This window comes from Salvelinus alpinus, chromosome 29 (assembly GCF_045679555.1).
Source record: "Salvelinus alpinus chromosome 29, SLU_Salpinus.1, whole genome shotgun sequence".
NCBI lineage: Eukaryota > Metazoa > Chordata > Actinopteri > Salmoniformes > Salmonidae > Salvelinus > Salvelinus alpinus.
In genome coordinates this window covers 14,292,554-14,318,435 of record NC_092114.1, presented here as the reverse complement: position 1 = coordinate 14,318,435, position 25,882 = coordinate 14,292,554, and the positions used below count along the sequence as shown (strand labels likewise).

At 45.8% G+C, this 25,882-nt stretch overlaps 1 protein-coding gene across 1 annotated transcript in view; it reads right to left on the bottom strand.

Annotated features, from left to right (window-relative positions):
* The window catches only part of LOC139559094 (fibronectin type III domain-containing protein 5b-like), a 36,346-nt gene extending 13,761 nt beyond the window's left edge, over positions 1 to 22,585 (bottom strand). Inside the window, exons 1-3 of the mRNA XM_071374797.1 lie at positions 21,911 to 22,585; positions 940 to 1,058; positions 564 to 762 (exon numbers count right to left, since the gene is read on the bottom strand). Coding sequence (XP_071230898.1) covers positions 564 to 762; positions 940 to 1,058; positions 21,911 to 21,989 — 397 coding nt within the window. The 5' untranslated portion in view covers positions 21,990 to 22,585. The remainder of the gene's footprint in view (positions 1 to 563; positions 763 to 939; positions 1,059 to 21,910) is intronic.
* Between the last annotated feature and the right edge of the window lie 3,297 nt (positions 22,586 to 25,882).

The following is a 25,882-nucleotide window of genomic DNA, read 5'->3' as shown; positions in this document are numbered from 1 at the left end:
AATGTTTTCCCAACATCTCCTGAGTACATCTGTTTATCTGTTGTGTGATGTAAGGGCTGATGTATTCGTCTCTCTGTGTGAAGCTCTTCCTGTGTGTGTATCTGTTTATCTGTTGTGTGATGTAAGGGCTGATGTATTCCTCTCTCTGTGTGTATCTGTTTATCTGTTGTGTGATGTAAGGGCTGATGTATCCCTCTCTCTGTGTGAAGCTCTTCCTGTGTGTGTATCTGTTTATCTGTTGTGTGATGTAAGGGCCGATGTATTCCTCTTCCTGTGTGCGTATCTGGGTCGCTGAGAGGAGATGGTCAAGCTGGAAGTGTTACGAGATGCTATTACATGACCAAGACAGCCAGACTGCTCTGTATCAAAATGGTAGAATAGCCAGGAATCCTTATGGGAAATGTAGAGACGTATAATATTTGGAATTATTTTTGGAGATGTTGTATAACATTTGAATTCAATGGGGGAGGTGTTCTATAATATTATAATTCCCTGCTGGGGTTTTTTCTTCTGTCCGCATTCAAAAATGAACATGTTGTAATTCTGTTGTGTGTGTTACCTACCTGGTACTGTGGAGGCCCGTTTCTCAGACTCTCGGGGAGTTCTGAAGCTGACCGGGTCACTCGGAGGACTACTGCCTCCCATGCTGACGCTCTGGACATGAACAATGTACTCCGTGTCCTCCTCCAAGTCCCACAATGCACAGGAGCGCGTGGTCGTGTTCACTTCCTGGATGTACCGCAGCATATGCACATCCTTCTTCTGTAACCAATGACAACAGGAGGGGTTAGGGTTAAGGTTAGGGCCATAACACAAGGATACAGACCAGATATCAGATATCTAACCTGTCCTAGCCCACTGCCCTAGCCCACTGCCCTAGCCCACTGCGCTAGCCCACTGCCCTAGGCCACTGTCACTGTCACACACACACACACCTACCTGTTGTGTGATGGCGAATCCGATGACGGGATCTCCCTCCAGTATGTCCCATGTGACTGCGGCTGTGTTCGCCTCCAGCTCTCTGATTGTCACATTGAGAGGAGCCGACAGAGCAGAGTCTATACACACACACACACACACATACACACGCACACACACACACACACACACACACACACACACACACACACACACACACACACACACACACACACACACACACACACACACACACACACACACACACACACACACACACACACACACACACACACACACACACACACACCACAGGAGAGGTGAGAAGGTGTCTAACACTGAGACACACTGACAGAGCCAACAGGACAGAAGGTGAGAAAGGTCATGTGTCTTAACTTATGACATCACACAGCCTTCTGCCGGAAAGTCCGGCGCGTCACCTTCAAAGAGCCCAGTACAGTACTGTGTATGTCCTGTATCTGGCTACTGCTCTCTGTTGGGGAGAAGATGGGTGAGAGGGAGAGTGCTTTCTGTTGGGGAGAAGATGGGTGAGAGGGAGACTGCTTTCTGTTGGGGAGAAGATGGGTGAGAGGGAGACTGCTTTCTGTTGGGGAGAAGATGGGTGAGAGGGAGACTGCTTTCTGTTGGGGAGAAGATGGGTGAGAGGGAGACTGCTTTCTGTTGGGGAGAAGATGGGTGAGAGGGAGACTGCTTTCTGTTGGGGAGAAGATGGGTGAGAGGGAGACTGCTTTCTGTTGGGGAGAAGATGGGTGAGAGGGAGACTGCTTTCTGTTGGGGAAAAGATGGGTGAGAGGGAGACTGCTTTCTGTTGGGGAGAAGATGGGTGAGAGGGAGACTGCTTTCTGTTGGGGAGAAGATGGGTGAGAGGGAGACTGCTTTCTGTTGGGGAGAAGATGGGTGAGAGGGAGACTGCTTTCTGTTGGGGAGAAGATGGGTGAGAGAGAGACTGCTTTCTGTTGGGGAGAAGATGGGTGAGAGAGAGACTGCTTTCTGTTGGGGAGAAGATGGGTGAGAGGGAGACTGCTTTCTGTTGGGGAGAAGATGGGTGAGAGGGAGACTGCTTTCTGTTGGGGAGAAGATGGGTGAGAGGGAGACTGCTTTCTGTTGGGGAGAAGATGGGTGAGAGGGAGACTGCTTTCTGTTGGGGAGAAGATGGGTGAGAGGGAGACTGCTTTCTGTTGGGGAGAAGATGGGTGAGAGGGAGACTGCTTTCTGTTGGGGAGAAGATGGGTGAGAGAGAGACTGCTTTCTGTTGGGGAGAAGATGAGTGAGAGGGATACTGCTTTCTGTTGGGGAGAAGATGGGTGAGAGGGAGACTGCTTTCTGTTGGGGAGAAGATGGGTGAGAGGGAGACTGCTTTCTGTTGGGGAGAAGATGGGTGAGAGGGAGACTGCTTTCTGTTGGGGAGAAGATGGGTGAGAGGGAGACTGCTTTCTGTTGGGGAGTAGATGGGTGAGAGGGAGACTGTTCAAATGTCTTGACTAACATCCTCTTTTACTGTTGTCTGAGGACAGAGGGAAAAACTGAACGATATCATTCTACACACACTTTCTCCCTCTCTCATTATGGGAGTGAGACACACACACACACACACACACACACACACACACACACACACACACACACACACACACACACACACACACACACACACACACACACACACACACACACACACACACACACACACACGCCAAACACACACGCGCCACACACACACACGCCACACACACATACAAACCACACACACACGCCACACACACACCTCAAACACACACACACCAGTCCTGTGCTGGATGTGGGTCGAACGTTTTTCTGTTATGTGTTAATTAATATAGTCAGGAAGTGATCTAGCATTGCTTGATATATTATCTGGGCTAGCCCCCACCCCTCAGTGAAGCTGGGTACTGTTCCATTTTCATTGTCTTTATATAATGGATGAATGTTATTGTACACTATTTTCTTGTATAGTGTTGTTGTTCATGTTAATAGATACCCATAGATTTCCAGCAATTGCACTAACACTATCTAGCATGGGCTTGCGAAACTACCTCTAACTTCCTTTATACTGGACACAGAGACATAAGAATGGTATCTGACTCTGGGGAAGGAGATAAAGGGCATCATTTCCAAAATCCCGAAGTATCCCGTTAAGAAGATTATACAGTACTCTCTCTCACTAGGTTACTCTCTGTCAGTGAGAATGAGGAGTGAGAGCTGGGACCGGAACAAGGCTTGTGGTTGGAGGGCAAAGCGTTCCATTACCCATGTTCCTCAGCTCTATGATTAAATAACCAAGGCTGTGCTGGACCACAGACCCACAGTCTCTACTGCAAAACACACGCACGCACGCACACACACACACACACACACACACACACACACGCACACGCACACGCACACGCACACACACACACACAGTCACACACCCCTACACACCGGACTCATTGGCCTGTATATTGAAATCTGATTTAGGGAATTAAATGATTGGGAAGAAACTGGGTTCCCGATGGTTTAAGGCACTGCATATCAGTTCTAGAGGCGTCACTACAGACCCTGGTTTGATCCTGGGCTGTACCACAACCGGCCGTGATCGGGAGTCCCGTAGGGAGGCGTACAATTGGCCCAGTGTTGTCCGGGTTAAGGGGGGGTTTGTCCGGGTTAGGGGAGGGTTTGTCCGGGTTAGGGGAGGGTTTGTCCGGGTTAGGGGAGGGTTTGTCCGGGTTAGGGGAGGGCTTGTCCGGGTTAGGGGAGGGATGGTCCGGGTTAGGGGAGGGTTTGTCCGGGTTAGGGGATGGTTTGTCCGGGTTAGGGGAGGGTTTGTCCGGGTTAGGGGAGGGTTTGTCCGGGTTAGGGGATGGTTTGTCCGGGTTAGGGGAGGGTTTGTCCGGGTTAGGGGATGGTTTGTCCGGGTTAGGGGAGGGTTTGGCCGGGTTAGGGGAGGGTTTGTCCGGGTTAGGGGAGGGTTTGGCCGGGTTAGGGGAGGGTTTGGCCGGGGTAGGGAAGGGTTTGGCCGGGTTAGGGGAGGGTTTGGCCGGGTTAGGGGAGGGTTTGGCCGGGGTAGGGAAGGGTTTGGCCGGGGTAGGGAAGGGTTTGGCCGGGTTAGGGGAGGGTTTGGCCGGGGTAGGGGAGGGTTTGGCCGGGTTAGGGGAGGGTTTGGCCGGGGTAGGGAAGGGTTTGGCCGGGGTAGGGAAGGGTTTGGCCGGGTTAGGGGAGGGTTTGGCCGGGTTAGGGGAGGGTTTGTCCGGGTTAGGGGAGGGTTTGGCCGGGGTAGGGAAGTGTTTGGCCGGGGTAGGGAAGGGTTTGGCCGGGTTAGGGGAGGGTTTGGCCGGGGTAGGGGAGGGTTTGGCCGGGTTAGGGGAGGGTTTGGCCGGGGTAGGGGAGGGTTTGGCCGGGTTAGGGGAGGGTTTGGCCGGGGTAGGGGAGGGTTTGGCCGGGGTAGGGGAGGATTTGGCCGGGGTAGGGGAGGGTTTGGCCGGGGTAGGGGAGGATTTGGCCGGGGTAGGGGAGGGTTTGGCCGGGGTAGGGGAGGGTTTGGCCGGGGTAGGGGAGGGTTTGGCCGGGGTAGGGGAGGGTTTGTCCGGGTTAGGGGAGGGTTTGGCCGGGGTAGGGGAGGGTTTGGCCGGGGTAGGCCGTCATTATAAAATAAGAATTTGTTTTTAATTGACTAGTTAAAGTAAATGTAGAAACTGTCTAAGACTCCCTGAGACCTAGAAATTGTTGCTGGTGCTGTTCTGCAAGCGAGTGATGTGCCAAAGATAAGTACAGTACTGTCCATGAAGATACTGTCCGTCCCTTTGATTTTTATTTGGAGCAAGAAATTACTACCGAGCTGTTGATTTACATAAGTGCAGTTTTTAGGGATCTCTTTGTAGCGTTGGACTTGAACACTACAATGCTTGCAGTGCGTGCATTCATGAGTGTTTGTGTGTGTGAGGTTGTGTGTGTAGATCAGATCCAATCATTGATCTGATGACGGAAGGAGGGAGGGAGGGGGGAACAACAACTACCAAGTACAAAGCACTGCTGCAGCTGTCTAACCCTGATATCTGCTGTCTGACCCTGATATCTGCTGTCTAACCCTGATATCTGCTGTCTGACCCTGATATCTGCTGTCTAACCCTGATATCTGCTGTCTGACCCTGATATCTGCTGCCTGACCCTGATATCTGCTGTCTGACCCTGATATCTGCTGTCTGACCCTGATATCTGCTGTCTGACCCTGATATCTGCTGTCTGACCCTGATATCTGCTGTCTGACCCTGATATCTGCTGTCTGACCCTGATATCTGCTGTCTGACCCTGATATCTGCTGTCTAACCCTGATATCTGCTGTCTGACCCTGATATCTGCTGTCTGACCCTGGTATCTGCTGTCTAACCCTGATATCTGCTGTCTGACCCTGATATCTGCTGTCTGACCCTGATATCTGCTGTCTGACCCTGATATCTGCTGTCTGACCCTGATATCTGCTGTCTAACCCTGATATCTGCTGTCTGACCCTGATATCTGCTGTCTGACCCTGATATCTGCTGTCTGACCCTGATATCTGCTGTCTGACCCTGATATCTGCTGTCTGACCCTGATATCTACTGTCTGACCCTGATATCTGCTGTCTGACCCTGATATCTGCTGTCTAACCCTGATATCTGCTGTCTAACCCTGATATCTGCTGTCTGACCCTGATATCTGCTGTCTAACCCTGATATCTGCTGTCTGACCCTGATATCTGCTGTCTAACCCTGATATCTGCTGTCTAACCCTGATATCTGCTGTCTGACCCTGATATCTGCTGTCTGACCCTGATATCTGCTGTCTGACCCTGATATCTGCTGTCTGACCCTGATATCTGCTGTCTAACCCTGATATCTGCTGTCTGACCCTGATATCTGCTGTCTGACCCTGATATCTGCTGTCTAACCCTGATATCTGCTGTCTGACCCTGATATCTGCTGTCTGACCCTGATATCGTCTGTCTGACCCTGATATCTGCTGTCTAACCCTGATATCTGCTGTCTGACCCTGATATCAGCTGTCTGACCCTGATATCTGCTGTCTGACCCTGATATCTGCTGTCTGACCCTGATATCTGCTGTCTAACCCTGATATCTGCTGTCTAACTTTGATATTTGCTTTCTGGGAACTTTCTGCTGATGTTTTCTCTTAGCTTGTTTTTGATCTGTTTAACTCTTCCCCTGACTATGTGTCTGATGCTCATAACTACTCACACAGCAGGGAGGCTGCACGGGTGATGGCCTCATTAAAGAGAGATGTTTCCTAGCCTCAGTGCTTTTTCACCTGCATTGCTTGCTGTTTGGGGTTTTAGACTGGGTTTCTGTACAGCACTTTGAGATATCAGCTGATGTAAGAAGGGCTTTATAAATGTATTTGATTTGATTTCGATTTGATGTTGGAGGCACACACCACACACAGTCGCACACAGTCTCAGTAAGTCACACAGTCACACACAGTCGCACACAGTCACACACAGTCACACACAGTCACACACGCACACACAGTCGCACACAGTCACGCAGGCACACACAGTCTCACACAGTCACACAGTCACACACAGTCGCACACAGTCACGCAGGCACACACAGTCACACACAGTCACACAGTCACCCATATAAGTGCTGATGAGGAAAGGTAGCATTTGAAGAGTATTGCGACACGGCCTTGGAACTATCGACCCTGTGGGTGAATCTCAATAGTCTACAGTGTCTTCCTCTCCTCAGTGCAAATGAAGCAAAGTTGACAAGGGACAAGGACATTAGGAAAGGAAACCACTTTGAGACAATGAGATACAGCCACCAGTGTCCTCAGAGTGCAATTGTAGGATTAGTGTCCTGTGTGTGTTTATTATTTTTATTTATTTTATTTCACCTTTATTTAACCAGGTAGGCCAGTTGAGAACAAGTTCTCATTTACAACTGCGACCTGGCCAAGATAAAGTAAAGCAGTGCGACACAAACAACAACACAGAGTCACACATAAACAAACGTACAGTCATTAATAAAATAGAAGAAAAGAAAGTCTATATACAGTGGGTGTAAATGGCTTGAGGAGGTAAGGCAATAAATAGGCCACAGTAGCGAAGTAATTACAATTTAGCAAAGTAACACTGGAGTGATAGATGAGCAGATGGTGATGATGATGTGCAAGTAGAAATACTGGTGTGCAAAGGAGCAGAAAGGTAAATAAAAACAAGATGGGAATGAGGTAGGATTATTGGGTGGGCAATTTACAGATGGGCTGTGTACAGCTGCAGCGATCGGTTAGCTGCTCAGATAGCTGATGTTTAAAGTTAGTGAGGGAAATATAAGTCTCCAGCTTCAGCGATTTTTGCAATTCGTTCCAGTCATTGGCAGCAGAGAACTGGAAGGAAAGGCGGCCAAAAGAGGTGTTGACTTTGGGGATGACCAGTGAGATATACCTGCTGGAGCGCATGCTACGGGTGGGTGTTGTTATCGTGACCAGTGAGCTGAGATAAGGGGGGACTTTACCTAGCAGGGTCTTGTAGATGACCTGGAGCCAGTGGGTTTGGCGACGAGTATGAAGCGAGGGCCAGCCAACGAGAGTGTACAGGTCGCAGTGGTGAGTGGTATAAGGGGCTTTGGTAACAAAACGGATGGCACTGTGATAGACTGCATCCAGTTTGCTGAGTAAAGTATTGGAAGCTATTTTGTGCTATTTTATGACATCGCCGAAGTCGAGGATCGGTAGGATAGTCAGTTTTACGAGGGTATGTTTGGCGGCGTGAGTGAAGGAGGCTTTGTTGCGAAATAGGAAGCCAATTCTAGATTTAATTTTGGATTGGAGATGTTTAATATGAGTCTGGAAGGAGAGTTTACAGTCTAGCCAGACACCTAGGTATTTGTAGTTGTCCACATATTCTAAATTAGAACCGACCAGAGTAGTGATGCTAGTCGGGCGGGCGGGTGCGGGCAGCGAACAGTTGAATAGCATGCATTTGGTTTTACTAACGTTTAAGAGCAGTTGGAGGCCACGGAAAGGTGTGTTGTATGGCATTGAAGCTCGTTTGGAGGTTAGTTAACACACATGTATACAGAATGGTGTCGTCTGCGTAGAGGTGGATCAGGGAATCACCCGCAGCAAGAGCAACATCGTTGATATATACAGAGAAAAGAGTCGGCCCGAGAATTGAACCCTGTGGTACCCCCATAGAGACTGCCAGAGGTCCGGACAACAGGCCCTCCGATTTGACACACTGAACTCTGTCTGAGAGTAGTTGGTGAACCAGGCGAGGCAGTCATTTGAGAAACCACGGCTGTTGAGTCTGCCGATTAGAATACGGTGATTGACAGAGTTGAAAGCCTTGGCCAGGTCGATGAAGACGATTGAAATTCTCGATTATCGTGGATTTATCAGTGGTGACAGTGTTACCTAGCCTCAGTGCAGTGGGCAGCTGGTGCGAGGTACTCTTATTCTCCATGGACTTTACAGTGTCCCAAAACTTTTTGGAGTTAGAGCTACAGGATGCAAGTTTGAAAAAGCTAGTATTTGCTTTCCTGACTGACTGCGTGTGTTGGATCCTGACTTCCCTGAAAAGTTGCATATCGCGGGGACTATTCGATTCTAGTGCAGTCTGCCACAGGATGTTTTTGTGCTGGTCAAGGGCAGTCAGGTCTGGAGTGAACCAAGGGCTATATATTTTCTTAGTTCTACATTTTTTGAAAGGGGCATGCTTATTTAAGATGGTGAGGAAATTACTTTTAAAGAACGACCAGGCATCCTCGACTGACGGGATGAAGTCGATATCCTTCCAGGATGCCCAGGCCAGGTCGATTAGAAAGGCCTGCTCACAGAAGTGTTTTAGGGAGCGTTTGACAGTGATGAGGGGTGGTCGTTTGACCGCGGACCCATAGCGGATGCAGGCAATGAGGCAGTGATCTCTGAGATCCTGATTGAAGGTGTATTGGAGGGCAAGTTGGTCAGATTAATATCTATGAGGGTGCCCATGTTTACGGATTTAGGGTTGTACCTGGTGGGTTCCTTGATAATTTGTGTGAGATTGAGGGCATCTAGATTAGATTGTAAGACTGCTGGGGTGTTAATAAGCATATCCCAGTTTAGGTCACCTAACAGAACGAACTCTGAAGATAGATGGGGGGGCAATCAATTTACATATGGTGTCCAGGGCACAGCTGGGAGCTGAGGGGGGTCTATAACAGGCGGCAACAGTGGGAAACTTATTTCTGGAGAGATAAAACATTTTAATTAGAAGCTCGAACTGTTTGGGTACAAAGACCTGGAAAGTTTAACAGAACGTTGCAGGCTCTCTGGAGTAGATTGCAACTCCTCCCCCATTGGCAGTTCTATCTTGACGGAAAATGTTGTAGTTGGGTATGGAAATCTCAGAATTTTTGGTGGCCTTCCTAAGCCAGGATTCAGACACGGCAAGGACATCAGGGTTGGCGGAGTGTGCTAAAGCAGTGAGTAAAACAAAATTAGGGAGGAGGCTTCTGATATTAACATGCATGAAACCAAGATTTTTTTGGTTACAGAAGTCAACAAATGAGTGCCTGGTGGCACGCAGGGCCTGGGTTAACCTCCACATCACCCGAGGAACAGAGGAGGAGTAGGATGAGGGTACGGCTAAAGGCTATCAAACTAGATTCAGGGCATAATGTACAGACAGGGGTATGGTGGGGTGCGGGTACAGTGGAGGTAAACCCAGGCACCGAGTGATGATAAGAGAGGTTGCATCTCTGGACGTGCTAGTTATGCTGGGTGAAGTCACTGCATGTGTGGGAGGTGGGACAAAGGAGGTATGTGATGCATGTTGAGTGGGACTAGGGGCTCCGCAGTAAACTAAAACAATAATAACTATCTTAAACAACAGTATACAAGGCGTATTGACATTTGAGAGAGGCATAAAGCGAGGCATAAAGCAATCACGAATGTTGATTGGGAGAGCTAGCTAAGACAACAACGGGTAAGACAACAACAGCTAATCAGCTAAGACAACAACAACAGGTAAAATGGCGATGAATGGGCAGAGAGGGTCGGTTAACTACACACAGGGACTGAGCTCGGGGCTGGAGCCGACAGATAAACAAAAAGGAGTACCGTGGTTAATGAACAGTCAAGCAGGCATCAGCTATGTAGCCAAGTGATCATAGGGTCCGGTGAACAGCAATAGATGGAGCAGGGAAGCCGCGGGGTAGTCGTTACTACGCAGCGTTTAAAGTTAGCAGTCCGGGGTTAGTAGAAGCTTCTGCTCTGACGTCCGGTAAAGGCCGGTTGTTGAGTACGTCGGCTGACCAGTCGTGGTGGTGCGGCGGGGCGCCGTGTCGACAAGGGGTCCGGGCCAGATTGCGAAAGAGGTATTGTAGTTGTAGTAATTTAGTTTGCTAGCCGGGAGATGCGCCTGGCTCGCGGCTAACTGGTGCTAACTTCCTGGCAGGGGAGTTAGCCACTATAGCCACTCGATAGCAGCTAGCTGGCAGCGATGATCAGATGCAAAGGATCAGAGCTTACGGCAGGGATCAGGTGGAGTAGTGGGCCTGGCTCAGGGCTAGCTTCAGGGCTGGGTAACTCGGTGGCAGCTAGCTAGCTGTGATGATCAGCTTCGGGGCTGGGTCACTCGGTGGCAGCTAGCTAGCTGTGATGATCAGCTTCGGGGCTGGGTCACTCGGTGGCAGCTAGCTAGCTGTGATGATCAGGAGTAATGGTGCAGGGTTTACAGCAGGAATCCGGCGTTGTAGTGGAGAAAACAGTCTGATACTGGCAGACTGGCAAGTATTATCCAGGCTAAAAAATGACTGGTGTCTGTGCAGAAGTTAAAGGCCGCTAGCAGTGGCTAACAATGACTAAATAGCTAGTAGCTAATTAGCTGGTTAGCTTCTGATGGCTAGCTCTGATGGAGGTTCTGGCTATAAGGTCTAAAAAATTGCGGATCAGTATCACATTGGGTGAGGCGGGTTACCGGAAGGTGTATTTAATAAAAAAATGGAAAAGAGATTGAAAATAAATTGAAATATATACAAAAAAGACGAAAAATACAAAAAGTACACGAGAGGACAACAAAACACGTCTGCACTGCTACGCCATCTTGGAAAAAGATGTGTGTGTGTCTTGTGTGTGTGTGTGTCCTATGTGTGTGTGTGCATGTACAGTGCATTCGGGAAGTATGCAGACCCCTTCGCTTTTCCACATTTTGTTACGTTACAGCCTTACATACTGACCAGACCACTCCCGGGTGTGTGTCCAAATGCGAGTAATGATTTTGTCCACCGACACGATCAGGACACGCAGGTTGAAATATCAAAACAAACAGGTTGAAAAGCATTAAACATTTATGGCAATTTAGCTAGCTAGCTTGCTGTTGCTAGCTAATTTGTCCTGGGATATAAACATTGGGTTGTTATTTTACCTGAAATACACAAGGTCCTCTACTCTGACAATTAATCCACAGATAAAAGGGTCAACTGAGTTAGTTTCTAGTAATCTCTCCTCCTTCAGGCTTCTTCTTCTTTGGACTTTAAATGGCGGTTGGCCACCAACTTTAAGGTGCATTACCACCACCAACTGGACTGGAGTGTGGACCTCAGTTCATCTTTCAATCACCCACGTGGGTATATGCTCCTAAAAACCAATGAGGAGATGAGAAAGGGGGGACTTCAAGGACGTCAAACGTCACAAATAGAACCAAGTTCAATTTTAGTGCCTGGCTACGCAGACGCTCGTCGACGTGCGCGAGCAGTGTTTATTTTATTTATTTTATTTTTTTATTTTATATAGCCCTTCGTACATCAGCTAATATCTCGAAGTGCTGTACAGAAACCCAGCCTAAAACCCCAAACAGCAAGCAATGCAGGTGTAGAAGCACGGTGGCTAGGAAAAACTCCCTAGAAAGGCCAAAACCTAGGAAGAAACCTAGAGAGGAACCAGGCTATGAGGGGTGGCCAGTCCTCTTCTGGCTGTGCCGGGTGGAGATTATAACAGAACTATGCCAAGATGTTCAAAATGTTCATAAGTGACAAGCATGGTCAAATAATAATCATGAATAATTTTCAGTTGGCTTTTCATAGCCGATCATTAAGAGTTGAAAATAGCAGGTCTGGGACAGGTGGCGGTTCCATAACCGCAGTGTGGATGCAATGATTGAATAACATGTATGTGTACATTTATTTTGCAACACGCGACGTGAGCGGTGGGGTCAGCATGTTATTCTAAAATGGATTAAATAAAACATTTTCCTCATCAATCTACACACAATACCCCATAATGAAAAAGCAAATGTATTAAATATTAAAACAGAAATACCTTATTTACATAAGTATTCAGACCCTTTACTATGAGATCTTGTTTCCATTGATCAACCTTGAGATGTTTCTGCAACTTCATTGGAGTCTACCTGTGGTAAAATCAATTGATTGGAGATGACTTGGAAAGGCACAAACCTGTCTATATAAGGTTCCAAGCCATGAGGTCGAAGGAATTGTCCATAGAGCTCAGAGACAGGATTGTATTGAGGAACAGATCTGAGGAAGGCTACCAAAACATTTCTGCAGCATTGAAGGTCCCGAAGAACACAGTGGCCTCCATCATTCTTAAATGAAAGAAGTTTGGAACCATCAAGACTCAGGGAGGTGACCAAGAATCCGATGGTTACTCTGACAGAGCTCCAGAGTTCCTCTGTGGAGATGGGAGGACCTTCCAGAAAGACAACCATCTCTGCAGCACTCCACCAATGAGGCCTTTATTGTGGAGTGGCCAGACGGAAGACACTCCTCAGTAAAAGGCACATGACTGCCTGCTTGGAGTTTGCCAAAAGGCACCTAAAGGACTCTCAGACCATGAGAAACAAGATTATCTGGTCTGATGAAACCAAGATTCAACTCTTTGGCCTGAAGGCCAAGCGTCACATCTGGAGGAAACCTGGCACCATCCCTACGGTGAAGCATGGTGGTGGCAGCATCATGCTGTGGGGATGTTTTTCAGCGGCAGGGACTGGGAGGCTAGTCAGGATCAAGAGAAAGATTAACGGAGCAAAGTACAGAGAGATCCTTGATGAAAACCTGCTTCAGAGCACTCAGGACCTCAAACTGGGGTGAAGGTTCACCTTCAAACAGGACAACAACCCTAAGCACACAGCCAAGATAACGCAGGCGTGGCTTTGGGACAAGTCTCTAAATGTCCTTGAGTGGCCCAGCGAGAGCCCGGACTTGAACCTGATCGAACATCTCTGGAGAGACCTGAAAATAGCTGTGCAATAACTCCCCATCCAACCTGACAGAGCTTGAGAGGAACTGCAGAGAAGAATGGGAGAAACTCCCCAAATACAGGTGTGCCAAGCTTGTAGCGTCATACCCAAGAAGACTTCACTGTCACAGCCAAAGGTGCTTCAACAAAGTACTGAGTAAAGGGTCTGAATACTTATGTAAATGTGATAATTCTGTTTTTTTTCTTTTTAATACATTTGCCAAAATGTGTTTTTGCTTTGTCATTGTGGGGTATTGTGTGTAAATGGAATCAATAAATTGAATCAATTTTAGAATAAGGCTGTAATGTAACAAAATGTGGAAAAAGTCACAGGGTTCTGAATACTTTCCAAATGTGTTGTAATATGTCTGGGACTGTTTCCCAAAGCAGCTCATTTATCAGTCTCTTGCTGACACAGCAGAACTAAGAGGTTAGAGAAAAATAATCATAAAATGGTTGTGTTCCCATCGTCTCACAGGGATGATAGATTACTTTACGGTTAATTACTGTCAACAATACTGTATGCCAAAGAATGCTCTAAGGATACACACACACACACACGCACGCAGACACACACACACACACACACACACACACACACACACACACACACACACACACACACACACACACACACACACACACACACACACACACACACACACACACACACAGCTTATACAATGTCAGGAATTTAGAATCATTTTTCAAATTTTTAGAATCACAGTTTACTGCAATACCTTATAATTATCATGCCTGGTTTGAGAAGGAAGCTGTTAGCAGACTGCGTAGTGCATAAAAACGGCCCTTAGCCGTGGTATATTGGCCGTATACCCGTGCTTAATTTGAGCCAGCGGCATGATTTATTCATTATTTTACTGTTCGCACTGTGGACATTCTAATAAAAGCGATCAGCGTAAAATCAAGTTGCCTCCTCGTTATTTCTCCCGCCCCCCCAGAAAGACCATTGTGTAAAAGTGCTGTGATCCTTCTATGTAATCATCCTATCCTGCCACACTGATCCCAGACCTGCTCTCTTATTTGTATATAGATTTTATTGGGAGGGCCGGTGGAGTAAGTAACTGATCATGACACAGTTCTTGGTAGTGGTGGTCAGCATGTGAAGAGGTCCCTACGTAAACACGTCACGTAGCCTAGGCTAGTCGTCTCCCGTCTGAATTTGAATCGTGGGAAGGACAAATAAAATGTGATAAGAAAAGGCAATCGAGTTTGACGTTTTTCAAGTCCAATAATCCAGAGAAAGATGGTGAATCGAACCCAGAACAAGCCAGAGAACTGTCAGTGCCAGAGGAGAGGAGTGAGGTGCAAACTGTTCCTGATGGCGATGCCTTAGCTAGCAGCGCTGTTAAAATCCCGCCAGGTCAACATCCCCACCTCCACTAGCTAATAGGCCTACTAGCTAGCGGCGCTACTAATCCCGCCAGTTCAACATCCCCAACTCCACTAGCTAATAGGCCTACTAGCTAGCAGCGCTACTAATCCCGCCAGTTCAACATCCCCACCTCCACTAGCTAATAGGCCTACTAGCTAGCAGCGCTACTAATCCTGCCAGTTCAGCATCACCACCTCCACTAGCTAATAGGCCTACTAGCTAGCAGCGCTGCTAATCCCTCCACTAGCTAATAGGCCTACTAGCTAGCAGCGCTGCTAATCCCTCCACTAGCAGGTAGGTCTACTAGCTAGCAGCGCAGCTAATCCCGCCAGTTCAGCATCACGACCTCCACTAGCTAATAGGCCTACTAGCTAGCAGCGCTGCTAATCCCGCCAGTTCAGCATCACCACCTCCACTAGCTAGTAGGTCTACTAGCTAGCAGCGCTGCTAATCCCACCAGTTCAGCATCACCACCGCCACTAGCTAATAGGCCTACTAGCTAGCAGTGCTGCTAATCCCACCAGTTCAGCATCACCACCTCCACTAGCTAGTAGGTCTACTAGCTAGCAGTGCTGCTAATCCCACCAGTTCAGCATCACCACCTCCACTAGCTAATAGGCCTACTAGCTAGCAGTGCTGCTAATCCCTCCAGTTCAGCATCACCACCACATCAAAATGTAAAAGTATAAATCGTTTAAAATTCCTTATATTATGCAAAGCAGACAGCACCATTTTCTTGTTTTTAAAATGTATGGATAGCCAGAGGCACAGTCCAACAGCTGTCAAGGCCCTTAACTTTTTCAATCTTTACTGATGACATGCCAATGGCTTTGAGTAAATCCAGTGTGTCTATGTATGCAGATGACTCAACACTATACATGTCAGCTACTACAGCGACTGAAATGACTGCAACACTTAACAAAGAGCTGCAGTTAGTTTCAGAGTGGGGGGCAAGGAATAAATTAGTCCTAGATATTTCTAAGAACTAAAAGCATTGTATTTGGGACAAATAATTCACTAAACCCTAAACCTCAAATAAATCTTGTAATAAATAATGTGGAAATTGAGCAAGTTGAAGTGACTAAACTGTCATGGTCAAAACATATTGATACAACAGTAGCTAAGATGGGAGAGAAGTCTGTCTATAATAAAGCACTGCTCTGCCTTCTGACAGCACTGTCAACAAGGCAGGTCCTACAGACCCTAGTTTTGTCGTGTTTGTCATGTTCAGTCATGTGGTCAGGTGCCACAAAAAAGGACTTAGGAAAATTGCAATTGGTTCAGAACAGGGCAGCACGGCCGCCTCTTGGATGTATACAGAGAGCTAATATTAATAATATGCATGTCAATCTCTCCTGTCTCAAAATGGAGGAGAGATCGACTTCATCACTGCTTGAGAGGTATTGACATGTTGAATGCACCGAGCTGTCTGTTTAAACGACTGGCACACAGCCGGAGCACACAGCTCGGACACCCATGCACACCCCACAAGACATGCCACCAGAGGTCTCTTCACAATCCCCAAGTCCAGAACAGACTATGGGAGGCACACAGTACTACATAGAGCCATGACTACATGGAACTCTATTCCACATCAGGTAACTCAGGCAAGCAGTAAATTTAGATTTAAAAAACCAGCTCAAAATCACCTTACGGAACAGCGGGGACTGAGAAACAACACAAACATAGGCATAAACACACACACACACACACAATAACATACTCACTATACACACACATACAGATGGATTTTGTACTGCATATATGTGGTAGTGGTGGAGTAGGGGCCTGAGGGCACACAGTCTGTGAATGTATTATAATGTTTTTAAAATTGTATAAACTGCCTTAATGTTGCTGGACCCCAGGAGGAGTAGAGATCCACAATACATACAAATACAAATACAAATAACACTCATTATTTACAAAAGATGCATGTGTGTTTAGTGATTCTGCTAGACCAGAGGCAGTAGGGATGACCATGTGTTCTCTGTTTAGTGAGTCTGCCAGACCAGAGGCAGTAGGGATGACCACGTGTTCTCTGTTTAGTGAGTCTGCCAGAACCAGAGGCAGTAGGGATGACCACGTGTTCTCTGTTTAGTGAGTCTGCCAGAACCAGAGGCAGTAGGGATGACCACGTGTTCTCTGTGTAGTGAGTCCTCCAGACCAGAGGCAGTAGGGATGACCACGTGTTCTCTGTTTAGTGAGTCTGCCAGAACCAGAGGCAGTAGGGATGACCACGTGTTCTCTGTTTAGTGAGTCCTCCAGACCAGAGGCAGTAGGGATGACCACGTGTTCTCTGTTTAGTGAGTCCTCCAGACCAGAGGCAGTAGGGATGACCAGGGATGTTCTCTGTTTAGTGAGTCCTCCAGACCAGAGGCAGTAGGGATGACCACGTGTTCTCTGTTTAGTGAGTCCTCCAGACCAGAGGCAGTAGGGATGACCACGTGTTCTCTGTTTAGTGAGTCTTCCAGACCAGAGGCAGTAGGGATGACCACGTGTTCTCTGTTTAGTGAGTCCTCCAGACCAGAGGCAGTAGGGATGACCAGGTGTTCTCTGTTTAGTGAGTCCTCCAGACCAGAGGCAGTAGGGATGACCACGTGTTCTCTGTTTAGTGAGTCTGCTAGACCAGAGGCAGTAGGGATGACCACGTGTTCTCTGTTTAGTGAGTCCTCCAGACCAGAGGCAGTAGGGATGACCACGTGTTCTCTGTTTAGTGAGTCCTCCAGACCAGAGGCAGTAGGGATGACCACGTGTTCTCTGTTTAGTGAGTCCTCCAGACCAGAGGCAGTAGGGATGACCACGTGTTCTCTGTTTAGTGAGTCCTCCAGACCAGAGGCAGTAGGGATGACCACGTGTTCTCTGTGTAGTGAGTCCTCCAGACCAGAGGCAGTAGGGATGACCACGTGTTCTCTGTTTAGTGAGTCCTCCAGACCAGAGGCAGTAGGGATGACCATGTGTTCTCTGTTTAGTGAGTCCTCCAGACCAGAGGCAGTAGGGATGACCACGTGTTCTCTGTTTAGTGAGTCCTCCAGACCAGAGGCAGTAGGGATGACCATGTGTTCTCTGTTTAGTGAGTCCTCCAGACCAGAGGCAGTAGGGATGACCATGTGTTCTCTGTTTAGTGAGTCCTCCAGACCAGAGGCAGTAGGGATGACCACGTGTTCTCTGTTTAGTGAGTCCTCCAGACCAGAGGCAGTAGGGATGACCACGTGTTCTCTTGATAAGTGCTTGAATTTGACCATTTTCCTGTCCTGCTAAGCATTCAAAATGTAACGAATACTTTTGGTTTTCAGGGAAAATGTATGGAGTAAAAAGTACATTATTTTCTTTAGGAATGTAGTGAAGTAAAAGTAAAAGTTGTCAAAAATACAAATAGTAAAGTAAAGTACAGATACCACCAAAAAACGACTTAAGTAGTACTTTATATTATTTTTACTTAAGTACTTTACACCGCTGGTGGAAAAACATCCTCGGCATCAGATGTAAAAAACCTAAAACAAGAAAGAGCCCTCTGAAGAAAGGTTGTTGAACATGCCTGAACCAAGGCGCATTTGGTGGCAGCAAGCCTTGTAGACATGGCTAAAGAGGACAGCCAGGTTAACACTCAAAAGAAAAAATAATATATAAAATATAGCCACTAACAGCCAGAGTCTTCAGAACAGCCTTAGAAGGAGGGTAAAGGTCACAGAACACATGCCTGCTCATGGCTTTGAGCAAGAAGTTGACACTCAGGAGTTAAATGGACTTGACACGGCGAGAGTCATTGTGGGAGGTTTTGAAAAGTAAGGCAGGACATTTTTCGTTTCCTTTACCTTTACAGAAACAAGTTTGTAATCTGAATAAGTGCTTAATATTATCACATAGGCAAGAGGCCTATATATTCTCATATATGTTCTGCTGTAGCCTACATTGATTCATTTTATTTGAAGTTATATTAAGATATTGTGATATCTGCTACACTGATGTCGTGAAAATGATATGAAATTCAGGTCTTGTAAGCCCCACAGCTGAGTAGGTGTGGGTACTCTAGGTGCTCTGCAGGGTCGTCTGAAGATATTGCTGTGCATTGATGTCTAGAAAATGAGGCTGTAAGAAAGTCGAACTTGTGTAACTGCCCCCGCAGCTATGATCAAGTATGAGGGCATACTGCAGTGACGTCTAAAATGCTTTAAATTAAATACAGCTTGGAGAATGTTGTCCATTTCACCACCATAGTATACTACTAGGAGACATTTCACCACCATAGATAGTATACTACTAGGAGACATTTCACCATCATAGATGGTATACTACTAGGAGACATTTCACCACCATAGATAGTACCCTACTAGGAGACATTTCACCACCATAGATAGTATACTACTAGGAGACATTTCACCACCGTAGATAGTATACTACTAGGAGACATTTCATCATCATAGATAGTATACTACTAGGAGACATTTCACCACCATAGATAGTATACTAATAGGAGACATTTCACCACCATAGATAGTATACTACTAGGAGACATTTCACCACCATTGTAGATAGTATACTACTAGGAGACATTTCACCATTGTAGATAGTATACTACTAGGAGACATTTCACCACCATAGATGGTATACTACTAGGAGACATTTCACCATTGTAGATAGTATACTACTAGGAGACATTTCACCACCATAGATGGTATACTACTAGGAGACATTTCACCATTGTAGATAGTATACTACTAGGAGACATTTCACCACCATAGATAGTATACTACTAGGAGACATTTCACCACCATAGATAGTATACTACTAGGAGACATTTCACCACCATAGATAGTATACTACTAGGAGACATTTCATCATCATAGATAGTATACTACTAGGAGACATTTCACCACCATAGATAGTATACTACTAGGAGACATTTCACCATTGTAGATAGTATACTACTAGGAGACATTTCACCACCATAGATAGTATACTACTAGGAGACATTTCACCATTGTAGATAGTATACTACTAGGAGACATTTCACCACCATAGATAGTATACTACTAGGAGACATTTCACCACCATAGATAGTATACTAGGAGACATTTCACCATTGTAGATAGTATACTACTAGGAGACATTTCACCATCATAGATAGTATACTACTAGGAGACATTTCACCACCATAGATAGTATACTACTAGGAGACATTTCACCATTGTAGATAGTATACTACTAGGAGACATTTCACCACAATAGATAGTATACTACTAGGAGACATTTCACCATCATAGATAGTATACTACTAGGAAACATTTCACCACCATAGATAGTATACTACTAGGAGACATTTCACCATTGTAGATAGTATACAACTAGGAGACATTTCACCACCATAGATAGTATACTACTAGGAGACATTTCACCATCATAGATAGTATACTACTAGGAGACATTTCACCATAGAAAGTATACTACTAGGAAACATTTCACCACCATAGATAGTATACTACTAGGAGACATTTCACCACTATAGATAGTATACTACTAGGAGACATTTCACCATCATAGATAGTATACTACTAGGAGACATTTCACCACCATAGATAGTATACTACTAGGAGACATTTCACCACTATAGATAGTATACTACTAGGAGACATTTCACCATCATAGAAAGTATACTACTAGGAAACATTTCACCACCATAGATAGTATACTACTAGGAGACATTTCACCACTATAGATAGTATACTACTAGGAGACATTTCATCATCATAGATAGTATACTACTAGGAGACATTTCACCAACATAGATGGTATACTACTAGGAGACATTTCACCATCATAGATAGTATACTACTAGGAGACATTTCACCACCATAGATAGTATACTACTAGGAGACATTTCACCATAGAAAGTATACTACTAGGAGACATTTCACCACCATAGATAGTATACTACTAGGAGACATTTCACCATTGTAGATAGTATACTACTAGGAGACATTTCACCACCATAGATAGTATACTACTAGGAGACATTTCACCATCATAGATAGTATACTACTAGGAGACATTTCACCACCATAGATAGTATACTACTAGGAGACATTTCACCATAGAAAGTATACTACTAGGAGACATTTCACCACCATAGATAGTATACTACTAGGAGACATTTCACCACCATAGATAGTATACTACTAGGATACATTTCACCATCATAGATAGTATACTACTAGGAGACATTTCACCACCATGGATAGTATACTACTAGGAGACATTTCACCACCATAGATAGTATACTACTAGGAGACATTTCACCACCATAGATAGTATACTACTAGGAGACATTTCACCCCCGTAGATAGTATACTACTAGGAGACATTTCACCATCATAGATAGTATACTACTAGGAGACATTTCACCACCATAGATAGTATACTACTAGGAGACATTTCACCACCATAGATAGTATGGTGGTGACCGAGTTTGGGAAACCCTGGACTATACCAATCTATTCATACCACTACAACCTGTACTCACAGCTCTCTCTCTCTCTCTCTCTCTCTCTCTCTCTCTCTCTCTCTGTCTCTGTCTCTGTCTCTGTCTCTCTCTCTCTCTCTCTCTCTCTCTATCTCTCTCTCTCTCTCTCTGTCTCTGTCTCTGTCTCTCTCTCTCTCTCTCTCTCTCTCTCTCTCTCTCTCTCTCTCTCTCTCTCTCTCTCTCTCTCTCTCTCTCTGTACTACAAAGTGGTGTTTCTCCAGAACCCCTAGACTAACCTACCTTTCATTATATTAGGCCAGTGGTTCCCAACCAGGGGACTAGGACCCCGGGGGATACTTGGCCTATCCACAGGGGGTTCTTGAGAAGGCTCATGAGACCATAGGCTTACTGGTAAAATGCACAAGAGGGGGTACTTCAGGGGTACTCCGGGCAGAGCTAAATTCAGTTGGTGATACAGTAACCGAAAAAGGTTGTGAACCATATCGTCCTGTCATCAATAGCCTATTACATCAATAGCCTATTAAATCAATAGCCTATTACATCAATAGCCTATTAAATCAATAGCCTATTACATCAATAGCCTATTAAATCAATAGCCTATTACATCAATAGCCTATTAAATCAATAGCCTATTACATCAATAGCCTATTAAATCAATAGCCTATTACATCAATAGCCTATTAAATCAATAGCCTATTCATACACAATTATTCTTACTGATTTACCAGTATATGGATGTTCAATTTCCATGTGTTTGTACGGGCATAGAACTGTCAGGTCATTGACTTGGTTGATTATCGATTGATAGGTCCTACTCCAGATGCTGTTACTCATCCTATTAGCATCGACACGTGTCAACTTACACTTACCGCCGGCGGAAACGGACACCGTAAGCGAGCCCAACACGAGCAGCGGCAGTGCCGCGGCAGAGAAGCCTTGTTTCCCCATCCTTCAAGCAATTTTTTACATCCTGCTTGGCCAACCGAACATCCCATTTACTCGTTGATAACCGGACCGACACCTCGGCCAGTGGGTTGTTTAGCCGCGCTAAGATCCTTTCCTCCCCCGCTCTCCGTTCCTTGTTCTCATTAGAAATCGGTTACTGGCGGTGTAGCCTGAACTTGGTCGTTGGTTGTTGCCGCAGAAACGCAACACCGGCGGTTTCAGCACCTGGGACAGGTCTGCGCGCTGCTTACGGCGGGGCACGGTCGGCACAGTCACTTGTTAGATGAACACACACCAACAACAAAAAAAAGGTCTCATTTTGAAACGATTACCTCAGTAACAGGACAATTCCGTTATCCTAAAATTCGTTACCACTGTTTGCTACCCTGTTTAACAAACGTTAGGCTATAGTATAAACGGTCGTTTAGGTAATTTTTCTCTTGTTGCCATCTTTACCGAGGTGCGCTGGCTGAGGCTGCACCGGGAGCTCCAGGGTTGCAGAATTAAACGTGCTGCTACCGTCAGATGGCCAAAAACCCACCCCTCTCATCCATATCTTTCTCTCTGTTTTTGTTTTCGTCTCTCTCTCTCTCTCTCTCTCTCTCTCTCTCTCTCTCTCTCTCTCTCTCTCTCTCTCTCTCTCTCTCTCTCTCTCTCTCTCTCTCTCTCTCTCTCTCTCTCTCTCTCTCTCTCTCTCTCTCTCTCTCTCTCTCTGTCTCTCTCTCTCTCTCTCTCTCTCGGAGAGGGTAGTCCCAGAAGGGAACTGAGATGTGGAGCGCTTCCCGCTCTTCTTAACACCGCGCTCGAATTGTGCCTCTTTCTAATCTTTATCCAGAGATTATTAATAAAACAACACTCACCGATTTTTGTTGTATTTTTGTATTCTATTGTAAACGTGTATTATTAGCCCAAATATGGAATACGAAATTTACGTTTTGCATTCCACTCCCACCAGGTTGCCATTGAATCATCTAAAGTCTACTCAATAAAGCAATGACTGGTTTAAAAAAACAGCCCAATGTTTCTGTTGTTGCTGCTATGTCGTCTGTCGGGCTAGTCTACATGGTTGGAATAGACTATGTCGTCTGTAGGGCTAGTCTACATGGTTGGAATAGACTATGTCGTCTATAGGGCTAGTCTACATGGTTGGAATAGACTATGTCGTCTATAGGGCTAGTCTACATGGTGTTGCTGCTATGTCGTCTATAGGGCTAGTCTACATGGTTGGAATAGACTATGTCGTCTATATGGCTAGTCTACATGGTTGGAATAGACTATGTCGTCTGTCGGGCTAGTCTACATGGTTGGAATAGACTACGTCGTCTGTAGGGCTAGTCTACATGGTGTTGCTGCTATGTCGTCTATAGGGCTAGTCTACATGGTTGGAATAGACTATGTCGTCTATAGGGCTAGTCTACATGGTTGGAATAGACTATGTCGTCTGTAGGGCTAGTCTACATGGTTGGAATAGACTATGTCGTCTGTAGGGCTAGTCTACATGGTTGGAATAGACTATGTCGTCTGTAGGGCTAGTCTACATGGTTGGAATAGACTATGTCGTCTGTAGGGCTAGTCTACATGGTTGGAATAGACTATGTCGTCTGTAGGGCTAGTCTACATGGTTGGAATAGACTATGTCGTCTGTAGGGCTAGTCTACATGGTTGGAATAGACTATGTCGTCTATAGGGCTAGTCTACATGGTTGGAATAGACTATGTCGTCTGTAGGGCTAGTCTACATGGTTGGAATAGACTATGTCGTCTATAGGGCTAGTCTACATGGTTGGAATAGACTATGTCGTCTGTAGGGCTAGTCTACATGGTTGGAATAGACTATGTCGTCTATAGGGCTAGTCTACATGGTTGGAATAGACTATGTCGTCTATAGGGCTAGTCTACATGGTTGGAATAGACTATGTCGTCTATAGGGCTAGTCTACATGGTTGGAATAGACTATGTCGTCTGTAGGGCTAGTCTACATGGTTGGAATAGACTATGTATGGGATACATGTATTTCCTTACTGGAATCAATGAAGTTTAATTTGATATTGATTGGATGTCTTGTAAAAGATAAATGTCCTAACTATACCTTGGGAACTTAAACTACCCCAAACAGTCATTATCGTGTCTCAGTCGATTTTATCTCCTGTTATAGCCATGCTTGGACCACCAGGTATCAGGCTGCAGAGGGTACTGTGTGCATGTGTGTGTGTGCATGTGTGTGTGTGCATACGTGTGCATGTGTGTGTGTGCATGTGTGTGTGTGCATACGTGTGCATGTGTGTGTGTGCATACGTGTGCATGTGTGTGTGCATGTGTGTTTGTGCATACGTGTGCATGTGTGTGTGCATACTTGTGCATGTGTGTGTGCATACGTGTGCATGTGTGTGTGTGCACACGTGTGCATGTGTGTGTGCATGTGTGTGTGTGTGCATACGTGTGCATGTGTGTGTGTGCATACGTGTGCACGTGTGTGTGCATGTGTGTGTGTGCATACGTGTGCATGTGTGTGTGTGCATACGTGTGCATGTGTGTGTGTGCATACGTGTGCATGTGTGTGTGTGCCTGGTCTTCTGCATCATCAGTGGTCCTGCATCTTCATATCGCAGTTTCAGTTCAAGGTCGGCTAAGGTCCATGTCTCTGTCATTCTGGTACCTTCTCCCTCCCTGTATTGGCTTGGATACCTCAAGAGCTTGCAACTTCTCAGTGCTGCTACCCTCAGGCTCAATTTTAAAAGTGTGTCAAATTACTTTCCCATTCATTCATTCACTGATTTCTCATATATTACATCAAAGCTTCAAGTGGACTTACTTCAAATGATTCGTACTTATTGCAAATGATTCATACTTATTCCAAATGATTCATACTTACTTCAAATGATTCATTCTTACTTCAAATGATTCATACTTATTTCAAATTATTCATTTTTACTTCATATGATTCATGTATTTTTGAGACACTCATTGACTCATGTACTGTAGTTAAGGGCAAATGAACTGAGTGCACTTAGAGAGTAGAGATGAAAATATTGTTTGTACGGTGGACGGGCATATTATAATGGTATCCAGGGTTTGGACAAATTACTTATGGGTAAACAGCATTGGGATTCTGGGAGACGAGAGTGTTGTTGGGCCATGACACGCACACGCGCACATACACACACACACACACTCGCGCATACACACACACGCACATACATACACACATACATACATACATACACACATACATACATACACACACACATACATTTGGGCCACCATCTGGTTGATGATGCAGCCAACCTCACCCCCCCGCCCCGTCTGTCTGCTTTGATGTGGTCTGTCAGTCTGTCTGTTTAGATGTGGTCTGTCTGTCTGTCTGTTTAGATGTGGTCTGTCTGTCTGTCTGTTTAGATATGGTCTGCCTGTCTGTCTGTTTAGATGTGGTCTGTCTGTCTGTCTACATGGTTGGAATAGACTATGTCGTCTATAGGGCTAGTCTACATGGTGTTGCTGCTATGTCGTCTATAGGGCTAGTCTACATGGTTGGAATAGACTATGTCGTCTATAGGGCTAGTCTACATGGTTGGAATAGACTATGTCGTCTGTAGGGCTAGTCTACATGGTTGGAATAGACTATGTCGTCTATAGGGCTAGTCTACATGGTTGGAATAGACTACGTCGTCTATAGGGCTAGTCTACATGGTTGGAATAGACTATGTCGTCTATAGGGCTAGTCTACATGGTTGGAATAGACTATGTCGTCTATAGGGCTAGTCTACATGGTTGGAATAGACTACGTCGTCTATAGGGCTAGTCTACATGGTTGGAATAGACTACGTCGTCTGTAGGGCTAGTCTACATGGTTGGAATAGACTACGTCGTCTGTAGGGCTAGTCTACATGGTTGGAATAG